Raw genomic sequence first — 26,236 nt, forward strand, 5'->3', positions numbered from 1 at the left:
ATGAACACCCTGCTGTACCAAGAGTCAAAATGTGTGTAGCGTTCCTGAAATGATGAACTATACATTGCCATATGCTCATAACCAAAAACATACAGACCAAAAATGTCGGTAGTGAAGTACTGGGAGCACAGCTTATTAATTGCTTATCACGCAAGCAATGAAATGCACCTCTTGGAGCGAATCCAAAGGAGGGCCATGAAGATGGTCAGAGGGCTGGAGCACCTCTGCTATGAGGACAGGCTGAGAGAGTTGGGGCTGTTCAGCCTGGAGAAGAGAAGGCTCCGGGGAGACCTTATAGCGGCCTTCCAGTACCTAAAGGGGGCCTACAGGAGAGCTGGGGAGGGACTTTTTACAAGGGCGTGTAAAGATAGGACGAGGGGGAATGGCTTTAAACTGGAAGAGGGCAGGTTCAGATTAAACATTAGGAAGACATTTTTCACTCTGAGGGTGGTGAGGCACTGGCACAGGTTGCCCAGAGGAGTTGTGGGTGCCCCATCCCTGGAGGTGTTCAAGGCCAGGCCGGACGGGGCTTTGAGCGACCTGCTCTAGTGGGAGGTGTCCCTGCCCGTGGCAGGGGGGTAGGAACTCCATGATCTCTGAAGTCCCTTCCAACTCTAACCATTCTGTGTTTCTATAATCCCCTAATTCTGTCGCGGCCGCTGCAGTCACCCCCCGGGCCGGGCAGCGCCACGAGGAGCACGGCAGCCAAGAGCGCCCCCTCGCGCCCCGCCGGGAACGCGCCGCCGGCCGGGAGCCGCCGCTCCGCCGGGAACGCGCCGCCGGCCTCCGAGGGGTCCCGGCGCTCAGAGCCACGGGCGAGCGGGAAGAGGAAGAAAAGGCGATCAGTTCGCAAGGCGGCCGGCCCACGCAGCTCACCTTCAAGCTGCCAAGGCAGTGAGCAAAGGTGGGTTTGAAAGCAGCTCCTGTGGCTGAGTCAGCGCTCGCAGCCCTGTGAGCTGCCTTCCCCCAGCCGCGGGCAGCGACGGCCCCGGCCCCGGGGACACCCCCGGCCCCGGGGACGCCCTCGTTTCACCCATTTCGCTTCAGCAGGGCTTGGCAAACTATGCCATTTGGGCTCATAGGTGTCATCTGCTATGGAAACTAGAGCCTTTCCTAAAAATAAATAAATTCCTGCATGAAAATGTGTGTGTGTGTGTGTAAAAGCTAGTTAAAAAAAATAATAAAGGAGCTCTAGAAGTAAGTGTTTAAAATAAAAATCCCTGGTGATGATTGCGGGGAATGTTCTTGCTGTTAATTGACTGTCTAACGCTCTTCCATAACATATGGAGCCTCCGATTGTTTAGAACGCAAAGTTTAGATAACTTCCAGGGCCCAAAGCTTCTCTTGCATCAGAGGCAGAGTATTTCTCAGCAAAAAAGAGAAATTCCAAGGCTCGAGGTGCATCCTACCTATTCCCACCTGCTTAGTTAAAAGCAGCCACAAACATACAAAGTTTCTCGTTTTACGATGCGTGCTTGTACTTGGACTGATATTAGAAACATTTGCAGCTAAAACATTGATTTATAATTTCCCCCTCCCACTACACAAATAGCCAGTCAGTGTATGCGAGGGAGGAATGCGGGTCCCGGCATGGAGGGTATATGGTGATTCTCTTAAAGCACACAGCAGGAGTTTTGGTTTTAAATTGGCACTAATCTGGCAAACACACCAACCCCACAGTTAATAGGCATTTGGATGAAGGTGCAGCAGCACTCCTGCGGGCGCAGTCCAGGAGGATAAACTATGTATTTAGAAGAAACAAACAGGGTATCTGAATGTTTTCCAGCAAAGGTCCCAGTATTTCATAAATAACCCAAGCTACTGGCCAAATAGCAGAAGTGAAAGTTTCTATTTTAAATAGGGAGGGGGAAAAAAAGTCAACAGAAGGGTTTGAGCAGTCTGCAGCAAGGGCTGGTGTGCAGGCAGCACAGAAAGTCCTCACGGGCTCTGCACTCCCTGACAAGTGGCCCAACAGACGTTATTTATGAAGGACACTAGTTCCAGTATCAACACTCACACGACAGAGGCAGGGTTTCAAGCCCGGCCTCTCGCCCCCAGCCTTTACCTTGCTCTCTTCACAAGCGTTCCAAGTGCTTCAGCCGCATCGTGTTCTCACAGCTTGGGAGTGCTCGGCCTTCAGCCACGTGAGCTTCCCTGTGCTCGCTGCTGCTCAACAGGGCACGCGAGGGCGCACCCCGAGCTCCGAATTGAATAAACGTTCTGCTAGAATGGAGGACAGGAAAGACTAATTTTTTTTTTTTTCACACGCTTACTTCAAGTCAGGTAGGATGTGAAATAAAGAACTACCTAAACACCCATCTTTGTGTGAACACAAAAACATTTTCAGAAGGGAATTGGTTACGCGCCTTATCGGCTACCGTGTTCACACAAGCTTGGAGCCAACCAATTGTGCACGCACGTGAATGTAAAATTTAGCCAAAGCGGTCCCCTTTGGGAAGGGAATGGTTCTGAAAAGGGAGTTGCACAGTTGCACAGCCCTGCCCGGGCTGCTGGGAGGGACCAGCGGTTCCTCTTCTGGGGAGAGGAAGGATGAGCAGCAACCGACAGCCCCTCTGTCCTCAGCCCCTCTGCCTGCCTTTGCCTTAGAGGGGCTTAGAGATTTCTGCTGTATTCTAACAAAAAATTAAATAACAAGAACAGTCCCATATTCAAAATGAGAATGGTATTTATGTAGGCTAAACCCTAGCATTCTTGAAGAAATAACTTTTTTTTTTATTATTTGAGGAAGAAAAGAACAGTAAAACCAGGAAAAATTATGAAAGTTAAAAAATGCCCTATATGTAGTGGAGTAGAAAGTTTGACAATATCATACGGACAGCATTCATGATAGATTTCTATTTTACATTTTGAAAGTAGCTTTTGCAGAAGCTGTCTCTTAAGCCATAAATACGTGTTTTAAGATTGAAGTAGTGATTATCTGAACTGATGTTTTTGTTCACTAGACAGATTGATGTTGGACACAGGTAGCATTAGCAGCAGCCACCCAATTTATTCTCTGTGTTTTAATCAAAGTATTTTTGTGTCAGTCATCCGTGCCTCAGAATTATTTCTGTACCTGGACTGCTGTTGAAATTTTTAGGTAGGTTAAGAGCCTGATTGCCAATGCAGGAAATAACAAAAGTGTGCAGGCTTATAACTGTTTCAAATGATTGTGTGCTAATTCTGTTGAAATGAAGTTCCTTGGGTATCAAAATTTTAACATATCTGTTTCCATTATCTATGAAAGAACAGAATAAACCAGTAGTTTTGTTTTGTTTTGTTTTTTTCAATTTAACAACTGAAAAATCCACTACAGAAGGAATCCATTACACAGTCTTTCCCAGAGAGTTTTGACCATTGAAACTGAAAGTGTAACACAAAGGATACATTGTCTTACCCATTAAGCTGCCACCTTACAGCCTTTGGGGCTGAAGACAGACAACAAGCAGTTTTGCTCCATTTTGGGAAGTGATAGCAGGGCTGCTTGCCACAGGTCTGCTACACAAGAAGAGTGCACTTACATTGCTAGGATGCAAATAGCTGGACTAATGAAGCTTGTATTGGGAGATCTGCTGGGCACAAGAAAGGCAGTGGGAGGGAGTCATCATATGAGCATCTTCTGAGACTTATGGCAGCAATAATTAATTCTTAGAGGAATGCTTTCAGGAGTTACAGAAAAGACAAGTTATTGATGAAGTAAAGTACATCATCCGACAATGTGAAACAATCATTCTGCTCAGAGGTGTCTTTACAAGACATGTACATTAGTCACTGGATGTAATCTGCATGTTCAGAGGCTTCTACTAGCGCACATTAGAAAGAGAAATTATTCGCATTGCTTTACATTCCCAGGGCTGCTGCAATATCTACAGTGTGGAGACAAAGTGCCATCCTGTTTACTTTTACGCTTCCCCAAAGTTTTTGATTAGCAGTCTGTATTTGTGTAAACACAGGCAGACCAAGCAGCACAGATACCCCAAAGACACAACAACCAGCAGGGTACAGAAAAGGTTACCCAGGCCCTCACCTGCTCTGCGACATTTTTATTGTGATACAATTGAAAGGGCGAGTGGAGCCCAGGCATGGCCCTGCTTGTAAACAGAAGTTAATGTGTACGGGGAGAAACATTTTTGCTTATTAAAAAAAAAAAAAAAAATTTGATTTTAAAGTTGGCATGCCCCTGTATGCACCAGGCCCTCACAGCTTGGAAGACTAAGTATGAACTTTTTAGGAGGATCACAGAGAGTCCTTTTCAACAAGTTAAAAGGGTGAGCTCTTTTAAAAGTGTAAACCACACAGTTTCATTATGTATAAAATAAAGTGTATAGGAACTCTTAAGAGGGTAACAGAAAATGAAACAGAATCAAGCTTACGTCATGTTACATATTTGGGTAATTCTCAGAGAACTGTAAGACAGCAGAAACAGCTGTTAAAAATTGCTCATTATACTTACTGTTAGCCACAGAAAAACAAATCCTGAAGGCTCTTGATCTGTTCTGTCAGTTAACCTAAATAATACCTGTTAGTTAACCTAAATAATACATTAATTGCTGTACAGAGATGTATGGGCCAATATTTAGCCCCCAAATCGGTAATTGCCGAAGACCAATTTGCTATTCTCAATACGAAATGCAGTCAGACTTGGTGAGAGGGCAGAAGGGAGCAGCCTGTGCATACAAGGCAGGAAGGTCATTGGAAATTGTTGAACCACGATCAAAGGAGCTGGATATTTTTGTGTGTGCTGCGCGCAACACGTGAGCCTTCCTGCAACTGCAGGGAGCAGTCAGAACTGTTTTACAGTGTAGCCTGTGGTTTTATTTTAAAGCAAAAGCATTTTTTGAGTTAAACGGAGGAAGGACTACGTTGTGGTTATGACTAGGTCACAGCACGCTCAGTTCAGTTCCCTCTTGCCGAAGTCAAGCAAGTCCTTTAATTTCTTGAAAACCAGAAAGAACCATGTTTCCTTTGGTAAAACATGAGATAGACAGTCCGACTAGCTGATCATTAGATTGATAGCTCTGAGTTCTCATTCAAGGCTACTGCCACTCAGATCTGCAAACAAAGGTGTCTCAGCCTGCTGAGCCAGCTCCTTTACAGCTCACAAACTCCCAGCCTCCAACCTCCGTCAGGGCTCTTCTATTTATATAGCCCAGGCACTGGGACCGGTGGGCTTCTAGGCTACATCTCAGCCATGAGTGTCTGTGGCCTTTTAAGAAAGTCCAGATCTCTGTCCCAGTCGGTCTGTAAAGTGAAAGTATCAACAAGCAGTCCCCAAAGATGTCAAAGGATACACAACCTGTGTCAGAGTAAACCTGCTGCTTAAGTCTTTGCAAGACAGATGAGTTACAGCACAGAGCTTTTTAGCTCTCTTGGGGTTTTAAATGACCTTTCTAATTTCTGAGGAGAAGCTGGAAGTGCAGACTGAATTTGAGCCTCCTTTGGACTTTTATCAAAGGGCCTTTCTGTGATGAACCTGGTCCACATTATCTGAAAAGGTTAACATCCAAGATCAAGAACAGGGCTCCAGAGTCAAAAGGAGGGTTTCATTTGTTTGATATTCTCTGGCAGCCTTCTGCCTAGTGAGCAGAGACAAGAGGAACAAAAGTCTGTGCTTAACTAGAGTGATCGCTTGCCCTGCCAAAAGCCAGTGCCCACAGCTCATGCAACAGCCATCTACAAGTACAGCGTCACTGACCACAGATTTTCAATCATTCTTTATCCTAAACTAAACTCATTATTTCTCCTTATCTGCAGGTGTCTAATCTTCACTGTATGGAGGCCCAAAGTCCTCTGAGCATGAGAACAACCCGCCCCAGCTCCCACCAGGCTCACTCTTAAGCTCCTGTTAAAGCTGACGTGCGTTTCTGTCCAAGGGAGTGACCGTGGTTCTTCTCAATGTAGCAATCTGCACCACCGATTAAATAAAAGTAAAATTTATTTGGCGTAGGACAGAAAAATAAGGAGAACAAAATCACATACAAAATAAATGTTAAGCAAAAAAATATTCACAGAACTAGATTAATATTTTGTAAAAAGCTCAAACTTTAAGCATCTGATAAAAACATGTTACTTTCTGCTCAGCCTGTTTTAAGGTATGTTTCTCTCTCTTTCATAGTCTCGTGTGGCTTTAGAAGTCCAAATTCAGAGGTCTTCCTTTGCATGCATTAGTTTACAGTAAAGAATATTTATCACAGACAAACTATTTCAAAATGGCAATATACTGAAGGGTTACTCTCTTTTTTAAGACATGCGGTTTCCATTTTTTTCTTTTCGTCTGCCTACCTATCTGCTGCATACTCACTCACTGAGAAGATACACGTGTCCTGCTTCTGCGGAGTAACCCCAACACTCCCCCTTTTTGCCAATGCTCCAGGTTTACATTTTAACTGAATGGTCCAGACACTTCCACCTTACAGGCTACGAGATCCCTGTTTGCTCCCAATGTACATGAAGAACCATTGCATGAACCAGCTACACTTAATGTGTCACCGGATATCTTCAGTAGGAAAGAGATTCTCCTTAATTTCTGGTGAATACCATTTGAAAAACTAAAGTTCATACAATATACGTTATACAGAGTCAATGTACCGCCCTAACAGGTTGTTTGCACCTGACTGAGACAACGGTGTCCACACTTTTGTGATGTGGTATTACATACATGCATATTTTATATCCCAATTTATACTCTAGTATTGATAGCGATATTCGGCCAGTTGTTTTTTATTTCCTTGAGCAATCTTCTCCTTTCCAGTGTCCTGTGGCTGAGGGGCCCTCTCTAGGTCTCTTGACATTTGACATTCTGCCTGAAATAATCCCAGTTTGATCACTCAACTGCTTTCTTTGCTTCCAAGGCAAAAAGTACCTTTTCCATTTCCATACTTCTGCACAGAAGATTGTTGTGTTACAATATATGTGAAGCATGATAGCCATTTAGTTCCCTCATCCTCTGCTCAAACAGAGACCTACTTCTACAAGTGACATGTAAACAGTTATTGCTGCAAGGAGAAACTACCGTCCAGTTTTTTAAGTGACAATTTAAGGAACTTTAATAGTTCAGTCTTGCAGAAAAAAAATAATCATTCTTATGATTCCTTTAGTGTTGGGAAACACTGGCTTCTAAACAAGAACTTTGCGACCTTATTTAAGAAGCAGTTCATTTACAGAAATACATGCTTCCTGAATCACAAGCTGAGTTTCCTTTAACAACTCTGAACATTAATCACTGTGACCTCCCAATGGCTGGTGCAGAAAGTCACAACAGACATAACAAGTGTTTTTCTTCCAAAAATATTGAGCAGAAATTATTATCACATGGTACAAAAGTTATTCCCATTTTATTCACTAACTTGAATTAAACAAAAATGAACATTCCTGGCTGTTGTCACACAATGCAAGTCTTAGTGATGACATAAAAAGATAGTTTGAGGTGTGAAGGTTTGCAATACAATGCCATTGAAACAAACCTAGTAAATCTTATATGCAAGCAGTGAATCAAATTTAGTCCTCTAATAACCTATGCAGCCACGCTGAAGTCAGCTAGGCTGTATGGACAGCAGCGCGAGACACTGATTTTGGGAAAGGGTTAAATTTCCAGAGCAATACCAACAATTGATTGTATGGGTAACCAGTGCCCACTTACACCCCACCTAAAGACTGATCCAATAGTCTCTCCATACACTGAGCTCCATCTGAATTTAGCAGACCGAGCACGTCACAACAGCAGGACTTGGCTCAAACACTGTATAATGCTACTGTCGGCACTATTTACATTAGGACTTGGGAGGAGCAACGCCTATTAATTTTTCCTAGTGAGACACAGAAAAGTTGACTAAAAAAGTCATAAGGCACCATTGATTCAATCTGTTTTGTATTCTTCTTTTTTAACACTTCATAGTGAAATAAATACTTTAATACTGATCATATTGTAAATAGCTACTGATATATGAAGCAATATATTGAATGATAAAATGCTGCATTGTTCTGGAATATATCTAGGGACTTTTACAGCAAAAGATATAAATAGTAAAGTTGCTGTTAGGTAAAAAAAAAATCATCTTTCTGCATTGTTGAGCTATTTTACATATATGCCAAACATCCATTCTGAAGAGGCTTCTAGAGTACAAAGAAGTGCTAAAACCCAAGCAGCTCAAGTTTCTTGGCTTGTTGACTTGAAGGCCTTTTTACACAGCACATTTTAAAGTGAGACGGAAGCTGGTTTGCCAAGTCTTTGGTAGTGGTCCAGAATTTCTGGTCAGAAAACCTTGCTCAAAACATCAAATATAGGCTATTTTGAATGATGCAGAGAGTTGGCAGAACAACGCGCAGCATTTTCATTGACTTACTCAAAGTAAAACAGTTATGCTGGAAGCAAGTAAGTTACAAAAAAGTATAATTACTAGAGGTTTGGGGTTTTTTTTTTGGCTGCAGAGCTATTTGGATATTAATAAGGATTTGGCAGGTCAAGGTACTGAAAATATTGTATTCTTAAATTCAAAATGTTGTTCCTTAGAAAGTTATAAGTGCTTCAGTTTAAAACCACGAATACAATAATTTATCCTTTAAGTTATTATCCTAAAAATCTTATTTGGACTTCTATTCACATAATAATATACCGAAAAGACAGGCACTTTAAGTGACATTCATAAAATACATATACAAATTCAGTATTGCGCTAGGTTTGATCCCAAGGTGCACCTGTCACACGGCGGTCCCGCTAATATCTGTTTAAGAAACTCTTACAGCCACGATCCTGCAATTAGATGTAGATACATCCCTGCGCCTGCGCAATTAATTGCAGGTTCAAGACCATAAATAGTAACTTAAAATAGGTCATTAGATATAAAAATGTAAAAACCAGGTACATAATCAAATGCTATCACAGCTAACAAGATTTTGTAAACAAACACTGAAAAGGCCAAATTAAATTTGATCTGGCCAAATCCAACTCTGTCTCATCCCCTTCACTGTGACTGCCCAGGCTGTCGGGCAGAAAGGAGATCTGCCCCTCCACACCCACTGACAGAGCAAAAAGCCCTATGCAAAAACACCTCAGTGGGGTCCAGACTCTCTTTGGCTAGATTTTCAAGGACTGACCTATTCTAGCCGCAGAGCGTACTTAGGATCATGTCTCCCATGCTAGAGAAACATTTTCTTAACCTACATGACTATTTTTTTTTGTTTGGGTTTGGTTTTGTTTTTTTTTTTAGCAACACCCTGTGAAGCATGACTGCTGATACAGGCTTGTTAGGAGTACACTGAAGAAACAAAAGCTGTTGAGGAGACAGAGGAGAAATTTTTCAGAGCTAACCTTCAGAAGTCCAATTAACAAAGAGCTATCATTCAGCAATGAATTCAGCAAATCCAGAATTATCACCTTACTCTAATTCCCCGAGGCATTTAGATCCATTTGTAAAATGCACTCAGACAATGACCTCTTTTCTCATATACAAAATTCAAAAGCCATTAAACATATGAACCAATTGTCACAATGTTTAAATTACTCTCTCTTCGTTAATGTAAGCCTTGCAGCTCTCTGCAGCGACTCCCTTCAGCAAAGCTTGAAAGGACAGGCTTCATGGTAAACTCAGAAGGCCGTATCTTCCCATTTCTCTTGACCAGTGCAGACAGCAAATTTTGGAGCTAACGCTCCCACTTGAACACACAAACCCCAGACCTTCTTCACTACATCAAAGGGCTTTCACTTAGGCACATTTTTGACCTCAGCTGCTCTACTGTAATGCAAGTCACACACAGACTCTCTGAGACTTGTGACCTAAGCCTCAGGAAGCTTTTTAAGTCAACACCCGTCATTTAATTGTACCAAAGAAACAACTGGAAAGCAGTCTGGGGAGCACTGGTGCAAGCGATGCTTTACAGAAGGAGCCTGCAACTACAGTAAACTGTTGCATTTGCACCAAGACTACTTTCTGAGGACTCTTCGCATGTAGTCTCAGGTAGAGGGCATTACAGGACACAGATGACTGTGGGTTAGTCCACATCAGAGTAGGAAAGAATTAGGTGACTAAAAGCATAACACTATTAAAAAACAAACAAATAGGGCAAATAGGGATTTTAAAAAAAGGTATTTTTATGCTGCTGAATTCTTCACTTGTGCTTTTCTTTGGAAGAGTCTCTGCAGATAAAAACAAGGCCAGACACACTCCATCCTCAGGGAAGGATGTGCTATCTGTTGTTTAAAATAAGGTTTGCTTGGCTAAGCTGAAGTGAAATGGTTTAGGATGGACTCTTGGCCACCGTGTAGTTGGTCTATGGCTTGCAGAAGCAGATGAGCCAAGTTAGGCATGCAAAGAAGGATCCAGGGGACTCTTGGCTACACAGTTTTCCCCAGCAACCATTTTTTAAACAGAAAAGAGATTGTACTTTATCATTCAAATAATACAGCCACTGCACCCAAAGTGAATGAAATAGCTTTGTTCCAGCTCTCAGCAAATTCAAAGCCAGACCTCCTGTGGAGTTCTCAAGGGGACAGGGCTGGACACAGTAAGCATGATGCACGTATGTTGTATATGGTCCACAAAATGCCTTTCATGACAGCCTGCAGTATAAGCAATAAAATGTATAGCTTTGAGCAACTATAGTTCATAAGCTGCATCTATTACTTCTGTAATAGAGACTGAAGTTTGTTCCAGCTGACAAGCCAAAAGTGGAAATAAAGCAAAACAGACAACTTTCCAATGATGTGGACAGGAGAGCTGACTCGAAGGAAACTTGAAAACAGACGTTGCCCAAAGATGGGCCAGAACCCATTTCACCTTGGTATAGGTGGAAGCGGGGGGGCACCTCTTTCTTTTCGGCCAGAGCCACCTAAAAGAAAAAGTAAGGTTTTTTGTGTTACTCCTCCTGGTTTCTTTTAAAGTGGAAGTTTACATCCAAGCCATTAATTCAGTAACTGGTGAAGATCATCTCATTTTCTTGCCTAGCTATTTTACTAAAAAATCTTTGTAGAGTTTCCAGTTAACGTATTAAACAACATCAGACCTTCAAACAGTCCAAAAGAAAGTTTTTAACTAACACTATCCCCAAATGTCTGGAAAGCATATGTATTTTAGTCCTTTGTCCCCTTCTCAAAACAGATTAATAGCTCTTGTTAGCCTTACTATTTTATGTGAACACGTACCTTCTCAGTGCTACTTGCAACACATGCAGATTTCAATGAAAGTGGCAAGCTCTAAATACAGTAACATTTCAAAGTTCTTCATGTTTTTCCCTATATGAAGATTTTCATTGCAAACCCATGAAAGGAAACATGAAAAATGCATATATTACTGTGCCTTTCTTTGGGGAGTAATACGAATGGGATGAAAGCTAACAGGGCAAAGTGAAGAGTCAGAGACTAACAGGAATGTCTGCTCCAAACAAAAACCTCATAATGTGGCAACAGGGGAGAGAGAGAAATATCTGAGTGTACAGATGATTACAGGATAACTACGAGCCACCGATGTCACTGGTTGTGAAAGAAGTAAATTGATCCTTGGGTGTATCAGGCACAATATCACTAATGAAGATAGGAAACATTTATGCTGCTGTAGAAGACACGGTTGAGACACGAACTGGAACAGCACGTAACACCGATTGGAAAAGACAAAGTCAAACTGAAATTTATACAGAAGCAATCCTGATGATCAGAGAACATAGCTTGGAAGCAGAGGGTAGTACATCCTGATTTAATCAGCCCAGGAAAACAAAAGCTGAGAGGAGGATATGACTGTTGTCTTAAAAAATATTAGGGGTTCAACACACCAAGGAGGGAGGATAATTAAACTCAAGGATGATGTTGGCACAAGAATAAATGAGTTGTGCATGAATTTAGATGGGAAATGAGAAGGAAGTCTAGGGGATACTGGCTGCCTGTAGCAGAAGGGCTGACTATAATGGCAGAGGGGGACTCGTAGAATACACGTTCCAACATAAAACTAAACAATTTCCCCCTCAAATACAAGTTTAAGAGGGCTTGTGCCTGCGAACCTACATTTAGCTTTTTCTGTGTGGTGGGGAAGGGTGACCAGGCTGTTAGTCTGAGAAGTTTTGAAACCTCAACACCCAGTCTCTTCCCCATCCACATTGTTTTTAGGATGATACGCTGAAATTCCAACAGCAGAGGTGGAGCAAACTTACCTCTACTTTCATTTCTTGCTAGTTTACTGGGATAACTTCTGTTCACGGGTACATATGGCTCTGGAGGTGGCAAATCAGATATAGGATGAAAAGAAAATCTGCTTTCCCATTCATCTGAAAAAAATCCCATGCAATTTACTTGTTTGTATTGTGACAGCTTCAGGAAAGTAAATTGACATTAACATTATGTTTAATACATGTTTTATATTGCAAAATGCTTACATAGCTGAGTATTGAACCAGCATCCTATTGGGAAGTCAGGGAAGAAGATGCTTTAGGTTAGAGAGGTTTGAGAATGAAAATTCGTATTAACTTTAACTGATAATGTAGCCAATTTAACACAAAATCACAGATCAGGAAAACAGCCATAATTCCACTGAAATAAGCGCTACGTTCCTTTCCATGTATAATAGATCTGCTTTTTCACACAGGCATACATATGTATGTGTTACTGGAGATGCGCAGTGTCTCCTACTTCAGAAAAGTATTTTGTTCCTGGGTATAGGATTTTCAGATATTCATACTTTATTGATATACAGAGCTCAAAAGCATCATTAAAAACACACTGTCCTATAAGTGGTGTTTTTTCTTTCTTAATTTTTATACAGGGAAAAGAAAATTTGGGGCCACTATGATAAAATTTATGATGACAGAGAAACCTCTATGTAACTAGTGTCAAAAATGGAGAAATACATCAGTTGAAACTGTATCTCTTGAGACTGCATGAGTCCTACTGATGTACCTACTGAGTCCATAGGACTCTAAAAAACAGAGCAAGCTGGTCAGTTTCTTCATTGAAATAGGTTTATGTTTATGGAGCTCTGTTCTGCAGTTCTGCACTTGAATTTGGAAGCCCAAGGAAGAAAGTGTGGGCTATCTTAAACTTTGTCATTTCTTCACTTGGTTGCTTCAGGACTTTGCAACCATAACTTTCTTGCAATATTGTTATATTTAATTGCATAATGTAATGAACAGCTGAGTAAGTTTTGCCCAGCAGTTGTGCACGTGGTTATTTGCTGGGATCCAGTTTTTCTATGTTTACTCCCTACGGTTGCAATTAGAAAGCAGTGTGCAAATGAGCTGCAGGTTCTGAACCCTGCAAATGACTTGCGCAGGAAAAAACGTGTCTGTGTGACCCACCTGCCTTATCTGATGTGTGAAGATACTTCAAAAGTGTGACTTAGAGTTTTATTTTCTGCTTGCTTTTTCTAACCTTACAAATGTCAGAAATACCAATTTTGGCCTCCCATAATTAGCTGAAAGATTTATCTGTCCTTTACAAATAGAGAACAATTCAAAAGGAAAGCATGATGAATCTTTAAAACACAGCAATCTTGGACCTCACCTTTTCAATAAACACTAGCAAAAAGAGAGATACTTGAGATTTTCAGTGAAGTTCTGCCAATCTCTTCTCTCATATGTTTTTCAGCTTTTGAGTCATCATCTAACTTGTTCTGACTTCCAAAGAGTCTTAGCGTAGCTACAGTTTGAATTCATAGCAGAGTCAGAACAATCCCCTTGGCCTTGTTTCTGTATTGTAGCAAAGCACGGTGAATAAGTTTCTTTTTTTTCAGGCTTTTTTTCAAAGGGTTTTTTTGGAGATGGTAATGATGACTTTGCATTTCTGCTCTATGTACGGCATATTTACTCTGTTCTTAATTGGCAAGGTTAATCAAGACCCAAATGACACCTCTGTTGGTCAGAAATCAAAGGTCTGCACTAGCAACAAAGCCTCTATCCCAAACTTTTTTTCATGTATTAAGGCCAAAAGCCGCTACACAGTCTCTATCAAAGGCAAACAACTGGGAGGATGGCTCACCATCACCTGGATCCTGGAAGCCGTTTCTGACAGCTGATGAAGGTGGTGGTGGTGGTGGTGGTGGTGGCGCTGCTGAGCCGGGCCGGTCGGGGGGAAGCGGCGGTCGTGGTCCTCCTCTCTGGTTGTCCAGCCCTGCCCGGGAGGGCAGCTGGGGAGTAGCAGGCAAAGCCCTTGAAGTGCTTCCGTTCCTGCTTATGGGAGGAGGTGGTGGAAGGGGGCCTGGAGCAAGACAAGAGGCAAGCACACAAACACTGTTTGCACCAGGGGTTATTCTGCTGGTGGTAAGCCCCTGCCTGTGTCCCACAGCCTGCCGCTAACAAATCAGAGAGGGTGGGCTGGCTTGAGACCCTTGGTCCCAAGAGGGAATTGTCCTCAGCATCCACTTCCCTGATCTCCAGGGCTCTCTAGGAAGTTGGTGCTAATTTAAAGACTAGAGATCAGGGGAGCAGGGTATATAAATACACCTCAGTGCTCATATTCCCATTTCCCTCAGCTACAAAAGCGTCTGTAGAGGTGCTAGTCCTTGAAGCCACTTTTAAATTACGTTGGCCACAAGGAGCAAAACTTACAGCTGGAATTCAGGGTACTGTGGAGGTCCAAACCATAGCCCATTTCCTTTCCATGTACTATTGCAAGGCAAGAGGACGTGTAACAGAAGAGCTCTGCTACCCTCAGAGCCTCTTTGTCCATAAGGGTGGTTCCCTCTGGGTGTCACAGCCAGGGTCTGCGGTGGCTCACAGGGGAATTCAGCTCCGGAGTGGCAGCGTTAAGCAGCATGGCATTGGCTGCTCATTTATAAACATATGTGCTGCACACCAGGTTTTTCGGTAGTTGGAGCATATCCACCTCATGCTAAACTGGAAACAGACCTCACACGTAGACTGGCATTCCCAGCGTCTATGCATCTGAGTAACTGGCATGGTGACATGACAGGTCAAATATGAAGGTGCAGCCCACGTAACACAGGACCAAGGCTGTCCTGAGGGCAGGGAAGGGTGCTTCTCCGAGAGGAGGTGGTAAATAAAGGCAAGAAAGCTGCTGCTGCCAGGGAGAGAGGTACCCATGGTTAGGACACGAGGAGACAAAGCAGAGGGTGTGGAGAGCTATGCGTGTTCAAAGGTCTCGCTAACTCTGTTTGGCACAGTTGGGCAACTGACAATTATGTTTATTTTTATGAAATGCTTCCTTGTCCTGATGAAATCTAGCTACAGACATGCATGTTGAAAAAGAGAGCAGCAGATATTGCATCTCCAGCAACAAGCACTGAAACATGCTTCAAGAAACATGCTGTACTTTGTAGGGCTTTTTCTTTTTTTTTTTCCCTTCTTTTTTTACAAATTACTGAAGTTTGCCTTCAGGGAATTGTTTCTAAGAATGAGAAGCATTTAGCAACTTGCAGAATAGTTTTGCTTGCTCTCTCAACCTATCTAAACCCCATCATAGAATAGTTTGGGTTAGAAGGGACCTTTAAAGGTCATCTAGTTCCAACCCCCCTGCAATAAGCAGGGACACCTTCAACTAGATCAGGTTGCTCAGAGCCCCGTCCAACCGACCTTGAATGTTTCCAAGGATGGGGCATCTACCACTTCTCTGGGCAACCTGTTCCAGTGTCTCACCACTCATTGTAAAAAATTTCTTATATCTAGTCTAAACCTACCCTCTTTTAGTTTAAAACCATTACCCCTTGTCCTATTGCAACAAGCCCTGCTAAAATGTACGTCCCCATCTTTCTTATAAGACCCTGGTAAGTACTGAAAGGCTGCAACAAGGTCTCCCCGGAGCCTTCTCTTCTCCAGGCTGAATAACCCCAACTCTCTCAGCCTGTCCTCATAGGCAAGGTGTTCCATCCCTCTGATCATTTTTGTGTCCCTCCTCTGGACCTGCTCCAACAGGTCCATGTCTTTCCTGGGCTGAGGACTCCTGAGCTGGACACAGTACTCCAGGTGGGGTCTCACCAGAGCAGAGTAGAGGGGCAGAATCACCTCCCTCATGCTGCTGGCCACGCTTCTTTTGATGCAGCCCAGGATACAGTTGGCCACCTGGGCTGCAAGCACACATTGTTGGCTTGTGTCCAGCTTTTCATCCACAAATACCCCTCCAAGTCCTTCTCAGCAGGGCTGCTCTCAATCCCTTCATCCTCCAGCCTGTATTGATACTAGGGGTTGCCCTGACCCAGGTGCAGGACCCTGCGCTTGGCCTTGTTGAACTTCGAGAGATTCACATGGGCCCACTTCTTGACCTTGTCCAGGTCCCTCTGGATGGCATTCCGTCCCTCAGGCATGTCAACCACACCACTCAGCTTGGTGTTGTCTGCAAACTTGCTGATGGTGCACTCAATGCCACTGTCTATGTCACTGATGAAGATATGAAACAGTATTGGTCCCAATACCGACTCCTGAGGGACACCACTTGCCACTGATCTCCATCTGGACATTGAGCTATTGACCACTACCCTCTGGATGTGACCATCCAACCAATTCCTCATCCACTGAACAGTCCACCCATCAAATCTATATCCAATTTTGGGAGAAGGATGTTATGGGGGACCACGTCAAAGGCCTTACAGAAGTCTAGACAGATGAGATCAGTAACTCTTCCCTTGTTCACTGATGTAGTCACTCCATCATTGAAGACCACTAGGTTGGTCTTGCCCTCGGTGAAGCCATGCTGGCTGTCCCAAATCACCTCCCTGTCCTCCACATGCCTTAGCATAGCTTCTAGGAGGATCTGTTCCATCATCTTCCCAGGCACAGAGGTGAGGCTGACAGGTTGGTAGTTCCCAGGCTCCTCCTTTCTATCCTTTTTTAAAGTGGGTGCAATGTTCCCTTTTTTCCAGTCACCAGGGACATCACCTGACTGCCATGACTTTTCAAATATCATGGAGAGTGGCTTGGCAACTACATCAGCCAGTTCCCTCAGGAGTCTGGTATGCATCTCAAGAGGTCCCGTAGACTCCTGTATGTTCAGGTTCCTCAGGTGGTCATGAATGTGATCTTCTCTTATGGTGGGAGGGACTTTGCTCCCCCAGTCCCTGCCTTGCAGTCCATCCACTCGAGAGGTGCGGGGAGAGGTTGCCAGGGAAGACTGAGGCAAAAAAGTCACTGAGAACCTCAGCCTACTCCTCGTCCATTGTTACTAGTTTGCCAGTCTTGCTCATTGCCCGGTGCGTGAGTACACTTTCTTTAACCTTTCTTTGACCCCATCATCTATATTGAACAGCTGCAGAATAGGAATATTTATATTTATAATTTATTGTTACAACTTCCTTCTCCTTGTTAAGACAGAGGAAAGGTAGTACAGATTTGCCAAAACCATCTGCCTCAGAACAGAGCCAACCAGGAAAGCATCAGTGGAAGCAGAGGCCATCACAGAAGCAGCTCTTGGAAGTGTCTGAATAATTGCAGATGCTCTCTGCAACTTTGATTCATGCTCCCAGTCAAATGTGACAAGATTTCTCTGGTTTATTTACTGCAGACTTCGGGGCCAGTATCTTCTGTAGCTGCACGGCTGCTGCAGGTGCTGTGCTATAGGAGATCTAGGCCGGTTCAAGAAGCTGGAAAGCAACATGGTATGGCTGTTGTCTGTGGGAGCTCCCATGACATTCACCTCTGTTGTCCAGGACTGGGCAGGTTTCAGATGATTCCAGATTTTTATTCCAACGGATGAAATGAAAGATAACTCTATGGAGCTTCCCAGTGTTGCCTTCCGTGCAATGCTTCTCCCTTGCCAATGTTACAGGGCCTGGCTGTTTGTGCCTAAATTCTCCCATCTCCAAAGGGAGAACCATCAAGTATTAAGAGATCTAAGTTACCACGTGCAATTCTTAAAAGTTATGAGCAATAGCTGTCACAGAGGAATTATTATGAAATAAGTCAAAGGAGACACTTCTATTTTTAGTCTCATTTGAAATCTGTATATGGTAAGTAACAGCAGTTAGTCCCGCTGTAACAACTGCCATTATATTTAACAACTGTTGGCTTGGTCTTTTATTAAAATAATTTCTATTTGGCTGTAAGTGTTCGTGTCTCCCGACATGTAGATGGTCGGGTTCTGCAAAACTCCATTCACGAGAATGCCACCATTAACTCAAGCTGGTTGACTCAGGAAGGCAAATGGGGTCACCTATCAGAAGCTAGATAAAACAGCTTCTTTGCATCAAAGAACATAATGGGGAACCCCCCCATTTGCAACCCTTTTTAAATACAGTAATTATAACGAAAGTTGCTGAGATCTGCAAAAGCAGACGTGAGCTGGCTGGTGATGCACAGTGACTTTCCTTAGGCCACCGTGATGCCCATAAACCCTCACTTCCAACTGCAGAGTCCCTTGTGCCGAGCAGCACCGTCTGTTGCCCATGCAAACCACGGCAGCGGCTGGCGGGGAAGGCGCTGCCCCGCGCCCCATCGCACTCCTCCAGCGCTCCCGCGCATCGCTACATGGCAAAAAAGCGACGCCCCGGCCGAAGCCATCTGATGCTGCTCCTTCTGGGTGACAGCAAGCGAAGCACCTGCAGGGCTGTACCAGGGTTGGGCGGCTGAAGATTTTGGGTTACGCTCCAAGGGGCACGGCCACCCACACCCTTGGGCAAACTGAGCATTTCCCCTTTCCACAAAGAGGTGTCACTTCACCTCACAGCACCCATCTATTCGACCCCCGTCACGCTACCTCCTTTGGGACCCCCAGCCCCCCGGTTCCCCTCTCGCCGCCCCGGCTCCCTACCTGACCGGCTGGGGGGGTCTCTGACGGGCGGCGGAGGCCTCTCGCTGGGCGGGGGGGGCAGAGGTCCGGAGCGGCCCCCCCCGCCGCCGGGCGCCGAGGAGGACCCCAGCGAGATGTTCCTCTGGGGCAGCCGCGGCATCTCGTCGCTGCCGCCGGGGACGGGCGGGACGGGGGGTGGCCCCGGTCTGCTGGGGGGCGGCGGGGGCGCCGGGGCGCCGAGGCTGGGCCGGGGGGCGGAGGGCACGGGCGGCTTGCTGTTCTGCGGCGGCGGCGGGGGCAGAGCCGCCTCCCGGGCGGCGGGCGGCCTGTGCCCGGCGGGGGGCGGCGGGGGCGGCGGCTTGTCCTCCGCCGGCCGGCCGGGGGTGGGCGGCAGCGGGGGGCGCCCGGAGAACGGGGGAGCCGCGCTGGGGCCGGGCTGCCGGAGGGGACCGGCCGAGCCCGCGCTCCGGCTGCCCGGGAACGGCGGGGGCGAGGGCCCCAGGCTGGGCTGACGGCTCAGGCCCGGCACCGGCGGCGACCCCCTGTTGTGGAGGCTGGAGGCGATGGGCCGGGGGGTGCTGGGCACCGGGGGGGGCACGGCATCGGGCTTGGAGCCGACGTCGGGCCTCGGCGGCGGCATGCGGCTCCTCTGCGGCTCGGGAGCGGAGGTCCGCGGCCCCGAGGGCGGCCCCGGGAAGCGCGGCGGGCCGCTCGGCGGGGAGAAGGGCTTGGCGGCGGCGGAGCGGCCTCCGGGCGGCAGGGCGGGCGGGCGCGGTCCCCCGGCATCTGCGGACACAGGAGAGGGCATCAGCGTCCCGTCGGACAGGGGTGCTCACGGGCTGCGTCCTGAGGCACTGCAGACACCGAGGGGGGTCAGCCCCGGTGCGGTGCGCACAAGCCCCAGAACCTGGCACCCAGCACCAGTCTTGGTGGCACTGGGGAACGGCTCCGCAGTAGCGGGTTACATCCTGATAGTGCTTATGAGGGAGGACCACTTGTGAGAGACCAAAGCGGCCGCGAGGTAACACGACGGATGCGGCCATCACACAGCGCACACACACACACGGGGAGGGAAGAAGCGGTGAAGAACAATTATTTGGTACCATCAACCTGAAAGCAAAGAAATCTCAGCTTTTAAGTGATACTTAACAACAACAGTCCGGCAAAAGGCTCTTTTCAGCCCATTCTAGTAACTGTTATCTAAGGATGTACTTATGCACATCAGGAAGAAGGCAGCCAGCCTTGCAGTTGAAGAAGTCCTGCTCTGTGATGCCAGGAACTTTTGTATTAATACACATTCCCAAAATAGACTGTGACACAATAGAAAATACCAGCTCTGAGACTGTTTTGTACACATGTGCTGAAAAATTACGTTAGTCTATAAAATATGTAAGGTTCATAACACTCTAGAAGCCCCATTGCCCAGTCCTCCTACAGCAAGCCTGAAATCCCATGTCCTTACAAAACTCACTGGCCCCAAATATCCTTTGTTTCAAGGGACACGAGGCTTTGGGCAGCTGTTTTGCCAGCCAGAAGAATACAGTGCATGCCGCAGACAAGCATCCAACTGCCGCGTGCCTACCAGCCAGCTGGGATGCCTCATGCACTCCCAAAGTAGTAAATCATGCTGTTGTGGAGCTGACACAGATGTACTTTCCATTTGGAAAGTAGAACCTTTTTCCTGGTGCACAAGGGAGAATTAACCTGGAATCCTCTTATGCTCCCCTCTTGTCCTGCACACCCACTGCTAAGGCAGGACTTAGCCTGCCTGACTGTACTTTGCAGGTAGCAATGCAACATTGCCGAGATCTTTAGTTTTCATCAATTACTAGGAGGATAGGTGGACAGAAGAGTCTCACTTCTCCCTCATAAAACCTAGTATTAAGAATAAAACAAGATTCAAGCTGAAAATTACATTTCCTAGGAGCCAAAGATATTTAAAGACTTTTTCAATCCCAGCAGGAGATTTATTGCAGTGCTATGAGGGTTTCAAGCAATGTCATTTACTTTTTCACACTGGAACTGCAAGGTCTTTCTTACCGGCATCTCGACTCGCAGCAGATCTGAGCTTTGGCATTCCTGCTTGAAAAAGGCCTCCAAGGCCAGGTGGTCCACCACCACCGAAGCTGCCACCACCGCCACCACCAAAACCCCCACTGCTGCCACCGCCACCTCCTCCAAAGCCACCGCCACCACCTCCACCAGGTCCTTTGGGTTCTGTTGGGAAAAAAAAATCCTCCATGTTAGGCAGAGGAGCAAGACTGATTCCGCAAAGTACTCTCTTTCATTAGAGCAATGCTCGTAGCTGGGGAAAAATGGACAAGCTTTCAAAACACACGCGTTCTTGTTCAGGTTGGATGATCACAGCTACCATCACCATGGAAGAGGTGTTGCAAGGAGCATAGTCACTGTGTTTTATTAACCCATCACTTTCCTTTAGTCTGCTCTGGACTGTAAAGCAGAGAAACAGTCACTATGGAGAACTTGTAACTGAGCATAGATGGGACCTCCGAGAATATCATGTTGTCTTTGTTAGCATCTTTGTAGCTGCTTCCCATTTCTTTATACCTTTGGTCTCTTATCCTTCCCCTCCACTTCTCCATAAGCAAACTGAGAGACAGGGCAACCTCATGGGAAATGAGGAAGGAAGGAAGGAGGAAGACATAAGTGTCCTTCCTCTTGGAAGTGTCTCTGGTGATTACTTCTGGGAACGCACAGAACTCTGTCACTATTGATGGCACTGCAACTTATCTACTTATTTAAACAAAGCCTAGTGGAGAAAGAGATTTCATTTCTGATTACTTTCCTGTAGGTCCAGAAATGCAGTGGAGTGGCAGGATCATTAGCTGCTAATTTTTCCAATAGGCAGGAATTATTTTATCAGTCGTCCCCCCCCCCCCCCATTTCTCTCTAATGTCAATATTTCTGCTGTGACAACACTGAGGTGCTAAAAGTAAAATGAAAGTGTTTCCACAACTACAAATACAGGAAAGAGCCCTATTCAGAGCATGACTGCAAAATGAGCAGGCCCACAGGTTGGGATATCTATGGAGATCAGCTCTCAGATGATGGGCTACATGGCTGAGGATCAATTGCTTAACTTCTTGGCATCTCGATTTTCATGACTTTGGGTGAGTGAAAATTTTGCTGACTTTGAAGTAATTAAAACCTGTGGATGAAAAGCACTTCTAATAATTGTCCCACACGATATCCTGGTCTCTAAATTGAAGAGACATGGATTTGACAAATGGACCACTTGGTGGATAAAGAACTGGCTGGACGGTCGCACTCAAAGAGTTGTGGTCAATGGCTCGATGTCCAAGTGGAGAGCAGTGATGAGTGGCGTTCCTCAGGGGTCGGTACTGGGACTTGTACTGTTCAACATCTTTGTCAGCGACATGGACAGTGGGGTCGAGTGCACCCTCAGCAAGTTGGCTGATGATACCAAGCTGTTTAGCGAGGTAGACACGCTGGAGGGGAGGGATACCATCCAGAAGGACCTAGACAGGCTGGAGAGGTGGGCCCAAGCCAACCTCATGCAGTTCAACAAGGCCAAGTGCAAGGTCCTACATCTGGGTTGAGGCAATCCCAAGCACAAATACAGGCTCGGCGAGGAATGGCTGGAGAGCAGCCCTGAGGAGAAGGACCTGGGGGTGCTGATTGACGAGAAGCTCAACATGAGCCAGCAATGTGCGATCGCAGCCCAGAAGGCCAACCGTATCCTGGGCTGCATTAAAAGAAGTGTGGCCAGCAGGTCAAAGGTGATTCTGTCCCTCTACTCCACTCTCGTGAGGCCCCACCTGGAGTACTGCATCCAGCTCTGGAGTCCCCAACAGAAGAAGGACATGCACCTGCTGGAGCGTGTCCAGAGGAGAGCCATGAGGATGATCCGAGGGCTAAAGCACCTCTCCTATGAGGAGAGGCTGAAAGAGTTGGGGCTGTTCAGCCTGGAGAAGAGAAGGCTCCTGGGAGCTCTTATTGCAGCCTTCCAGCACCTAAAGGGGGCCTACAGGAGAGCTGGGGAAGGACTTTTTACTAGGGCACATAGCGATAGGACAAGGGGGAATGGCTTTAAACTGGAAGAGGGCAGGTTCAGATTGAACAACAGGAAGAAGTTTTTCACTTTGAGGGTGGTAAGGCACTGGCACAGGTTGCCCAGAGAGGTTGTTGAGGCCCCATCCCTGGAGGTGTTCAAGGCCAGGCTGGACGTGGCCTTGGGCAACCTGGTCTAGTGGGAGGTGTCCCTGCCTATGGCAGGAGGGTTGGAACTCGATGATCTTCAAGGTCCTTTCCAACCTAAACCATTCTATGATTCAATGATAATCCCACCCAGAAAAACCAAGGAAGAATGTGTTCATGGGGGAATGTTTCACATCATCCTTCTCTTTTCTTAAGCATGTTAGCTCACTTCAGCTCTGACTCACATAGGGTGTGAACCTCTGGAGAAATGCTGCTACTATGGTTTAGTCTTTCATCATGATTTGTTAATTCATGTAAACAAGATAATAGGCCGCATCATTTTAATCTCACCGTTTACCCCCCCTTTAATCCCCTTAATGAATTTCTCCAGCTCATTACAGTAGCTAGAACTTTGCTTTCAGAGATAATACTGAAGTGTTTAAAACCTAAGTACCTGGCTGACTGCAGGACTGTATCCATTTTTTCTATCATTCTTATTTGGCTGCACTCCTTTGGGCATTTCCTTCTTTCCTCATCATCTCCCTATCACAGTCCAATCTTTGATTGCATGGCCAGACCTGGACCGAGTTGTATCACATTTGCTAATCAGTCTGTAGAAGTGTCTCCTCTCCCTAGGCAATAAAACATTGTTCCTCCGATGTAGCAGGCCCTTGTTCTTTGCTCTTCTCCTGGTTCTTGTCTATCTTCCCAATACTTTTGCTACATGGGCTTTTCCAGCCTCCTCTCAGCACCTGCCAAGATGTAGAGTGAGACACAGCAGCAGCACAGCTGGATGGAGACCTTGTCTCCATTCAGGTAAGTGGAGCTGCTGCCTTGTGCCAGAGCACTGCTGGGCAAGCTGAGCAACAAGGCTCAGCCAAAAAGATAACACCTCTGAGTCACTCCAGGAGTGGCAAACCTGTGTGCAGCAGAGTGACACCCAGGTGGGGCTGTGGCTCCTGGCTCTGGTTTTGCTTTAAGTGGTACTGGGGCCATTAGCAAGCCAATGGAGTCGTGCCAGTGGTGCCTTTATTTTTATACCGTTTATGCAAAAGCAGAGTCTGAAATTCCATTTTATTCTCTGTGCTCTCCTCAGTCCTGATGGGGGTTTTGTTTGCCTGATCTGCTGCAGCTCCTCAGCAGAGCTCCTAGTAGTGTTTGCATAGTTTTCTGATTTCAGCAAACGAGAAAATGAACTGCTTTATGAGAGTAAGCAAACAAATTAACTCTCATATTTCATAGGCAGTAATTTATTTCTCAGCTGACTTAATCCATGATGAACAGATTTTATTTTTATGCATGCCAACTTCTGGCATTTTATTTTACCTACTTCTCTCATGGAAGTTCATCTGATGATATATAAAATAATTTTCTGCGTTCAGATATATGGAACCATTCACACATACAGAAACTCTCACATCCAGAATCATACTTACTGTCCAGAATCGGCGCACTTCTGTCATTAGTAACAGTCTTCTTTAGCTTTTTTCCTTTGGTAATATCCGATAATAAAGCATTTCGCCCTGCTTGTTCTGACCTGCTTAGGGACGGCTTTTCAGTATTTGCCTGCAAAATAAAATTACAAATGAGGAGGCAAAATAAACCTCGACTTCTAGCTACAAAGTTCTGCTCAAATATGGTAGTTACTTGAGACCTCAATTTCTGTTTTAACAGCACCGGATTGAGTAGCACGCCACGTCTGGTTTTGTGAATGATGTTACAGGTAGCCGCCCTTGTTACTAACTCAAGGCCCCAAACACTGCTGCTATTCTAACCCACACTATTCACTGGAAACAGAACACTTTTATGTGAATTCACATTTTTTTAACTCAAGATTTAGAGTCTCTGATTTTTTAAAAGCCAAGGCACATCTGTGGCAAATTGCCATTTTGGAGACTGAACAAGAACAGACTACACACATAATTTGATTACACAAAAAGGTGGACATTCCTGAAAGTTGTAGTGAAAACTCCTCATATACAAATTCTGGATAAATCAGAAGAAAGATGAAGCTTTATCTAGTACTTTAGTTTTAATAGAAGTACTTTAGTTTTAATAGAAATACTTAAAAATGGCAATCACCACTTCAACAATATCAACCTCTTCAAATAGACCCAATGAAACCTTTAGATGCATGAGGTTTGTCTCAATGGTCCTCTCTTTTCAGTTTATCTTTTGGTGACACAGTTTTTCAAGGAAGAAGCAAAAAAAACCAACCCCAAAATACACATATACATATATGCACACACACACATGCATGTATATATGGTTATTTCTTCTAGGAAAAGGTAGTTCCTGAAAAGCTTTCTAAATTATCAGATCAGTGTTATGGAAATTTCCTGAAAGGTGGTGAGAGTTGCCATGGAGGGACCAAGCACAGAATCCGAATCTTGCTTGTGGTGGAAAATGAGGGAAAGACTCTTCAGCAGCACAGCCCAACCTATCTGTGTAACCAGCTAGGTTTTTTTTTTTTTCTATGAAAATACCTGAGTACTTTACAATGGCATTTCAAGAAGCCTTTTCTTTCTTGTCAGTGAGGTGACTGACTGTTGGAGGGCCAAAACAGCACAAGCTCTATTCCAGCTTGGGACCTGACTTAAGTCAGGTCCCATGTAGTCTCATCCGCCATGCTGTGCCAGCAGTGGATATTGCGCTGTGGTACCGCAGGCTGGATGAGGGAGTTATGCTGGCTAAGAACTATCCTTACCAAATTTAAACAATGGGATTGATTTTTTCCGGCTCGGGTCACATAAGTCTAGAGTAGAACGAGGGAGAAGGTGGGAGTACATGGCTGGAGAAAGGCAAGGGGAGAGTAAGACTTCAATTTCCCTTGACTTAGACCAGCTGTTGAGGAGCTGTGCCTCTCCACCCAGGATCCCTACACCAGATCAAACCACCAGTGTGGGAGGAAGAGGAGGATGGAGAGTCAACGTGGCTAGTGACATCCATATGGGCACTGGAAGGGAGTGGAAGTGACAGTCCCTCTTGTAGGATCAATCATCAACTGTGAACAGATTTTCAGAGAGCTTTCCCCAAATATCAGGCATACCTTCGTCTACAGCTCAATGCCTCTGGACATCCTATTCAATATGACGAGCAGCAACAGAAGACAGTGTATACAGTACATTTATCTACTGTAAAACTCACCAAGGCCAGTGTTGGGGGCGGAGGGGGAGCTGGAGGGGGAGGCACAGGCATGGTGGAAGGCTGAACTCCGTCTGGTCTTGCTAAGAAACCTGCACAGCAAAACACAGAAACACACAAGGTCCAGAGATTAACAAATCTTAATAAATACATTTCTACTCAGCCAAAAAACACCCTTGCAGCTAACAGGCTTATCTGCTACATTTTCTAAGTCTAAAAAATCTGTAAAAATCACTTCATGTTTTATTCTTTGGAAACCAG

The 26,236-nt window shown here is 45.4% G+C and overlaps 1 protein-coding gene across 1 annotated transcript in view; it reads right to left on the minus strand.

Annotated features, from left to right (window-relative positions):
• Positions 1 to 10,722: 10,722 nt before the first annotated feature.
• Positions 10,723 to 26,236, minus strand: part of WIPF1 (WAS/WASL interacting protein family member 1) — a 56,411-nt gene continuing 40,897 nt past the window's right edge. Inside the window, exons 3-9 of the mRNA XM_082484648.1 lie at positions 25,979 to 26,067; positions 24,268 to 24,397; positions 20,693 to 20,869; positions 18,674 to 19,438; positions 13,955 to 14,173; positions 12,136 to 12,249; positions 10,723 to 10,824 (exon numbers count right to left, since the gene is read on the minus strand). Coding sequence (XP_082340774.1) covers positions 10,769 to 10,824; positions 12,136 to 12,249; positions 13,955 to 14,173; positions 18,674 to 19,438; positions 20,693 to 20,869; positions 24,268 to 24,397; positions 25,979 to 26,029 — 1,512 coding nt within the window. The 5' untranslated portion in view covers positions 26,030 to 26,067 and the 3' untranslated portion in view covers positions 10,723 to 10,768. The remainder of the gene's footprint in view (positions 10,825 to 12,135; positions 12,250 to 13,954; positions 14,174 to 18,673; positions 19,439 to 20,692; positions 20,870 to 24,267; positions 24,398 to 25,978; positions 26,068 to 26,236) is intronic.

The sequence above is a fragment of the Vanellus vanellus genome (assembly GCF_965231255.1).
Source record: "Vanellus vanellus genome assembly, chromosome: 5".
Taxonomy (NCBI): Eukaryota; Metazoa; Chordata; class Aves; order Charadriiformes; family Charadriidae; genus Vanellus; species Vanellus vanellus.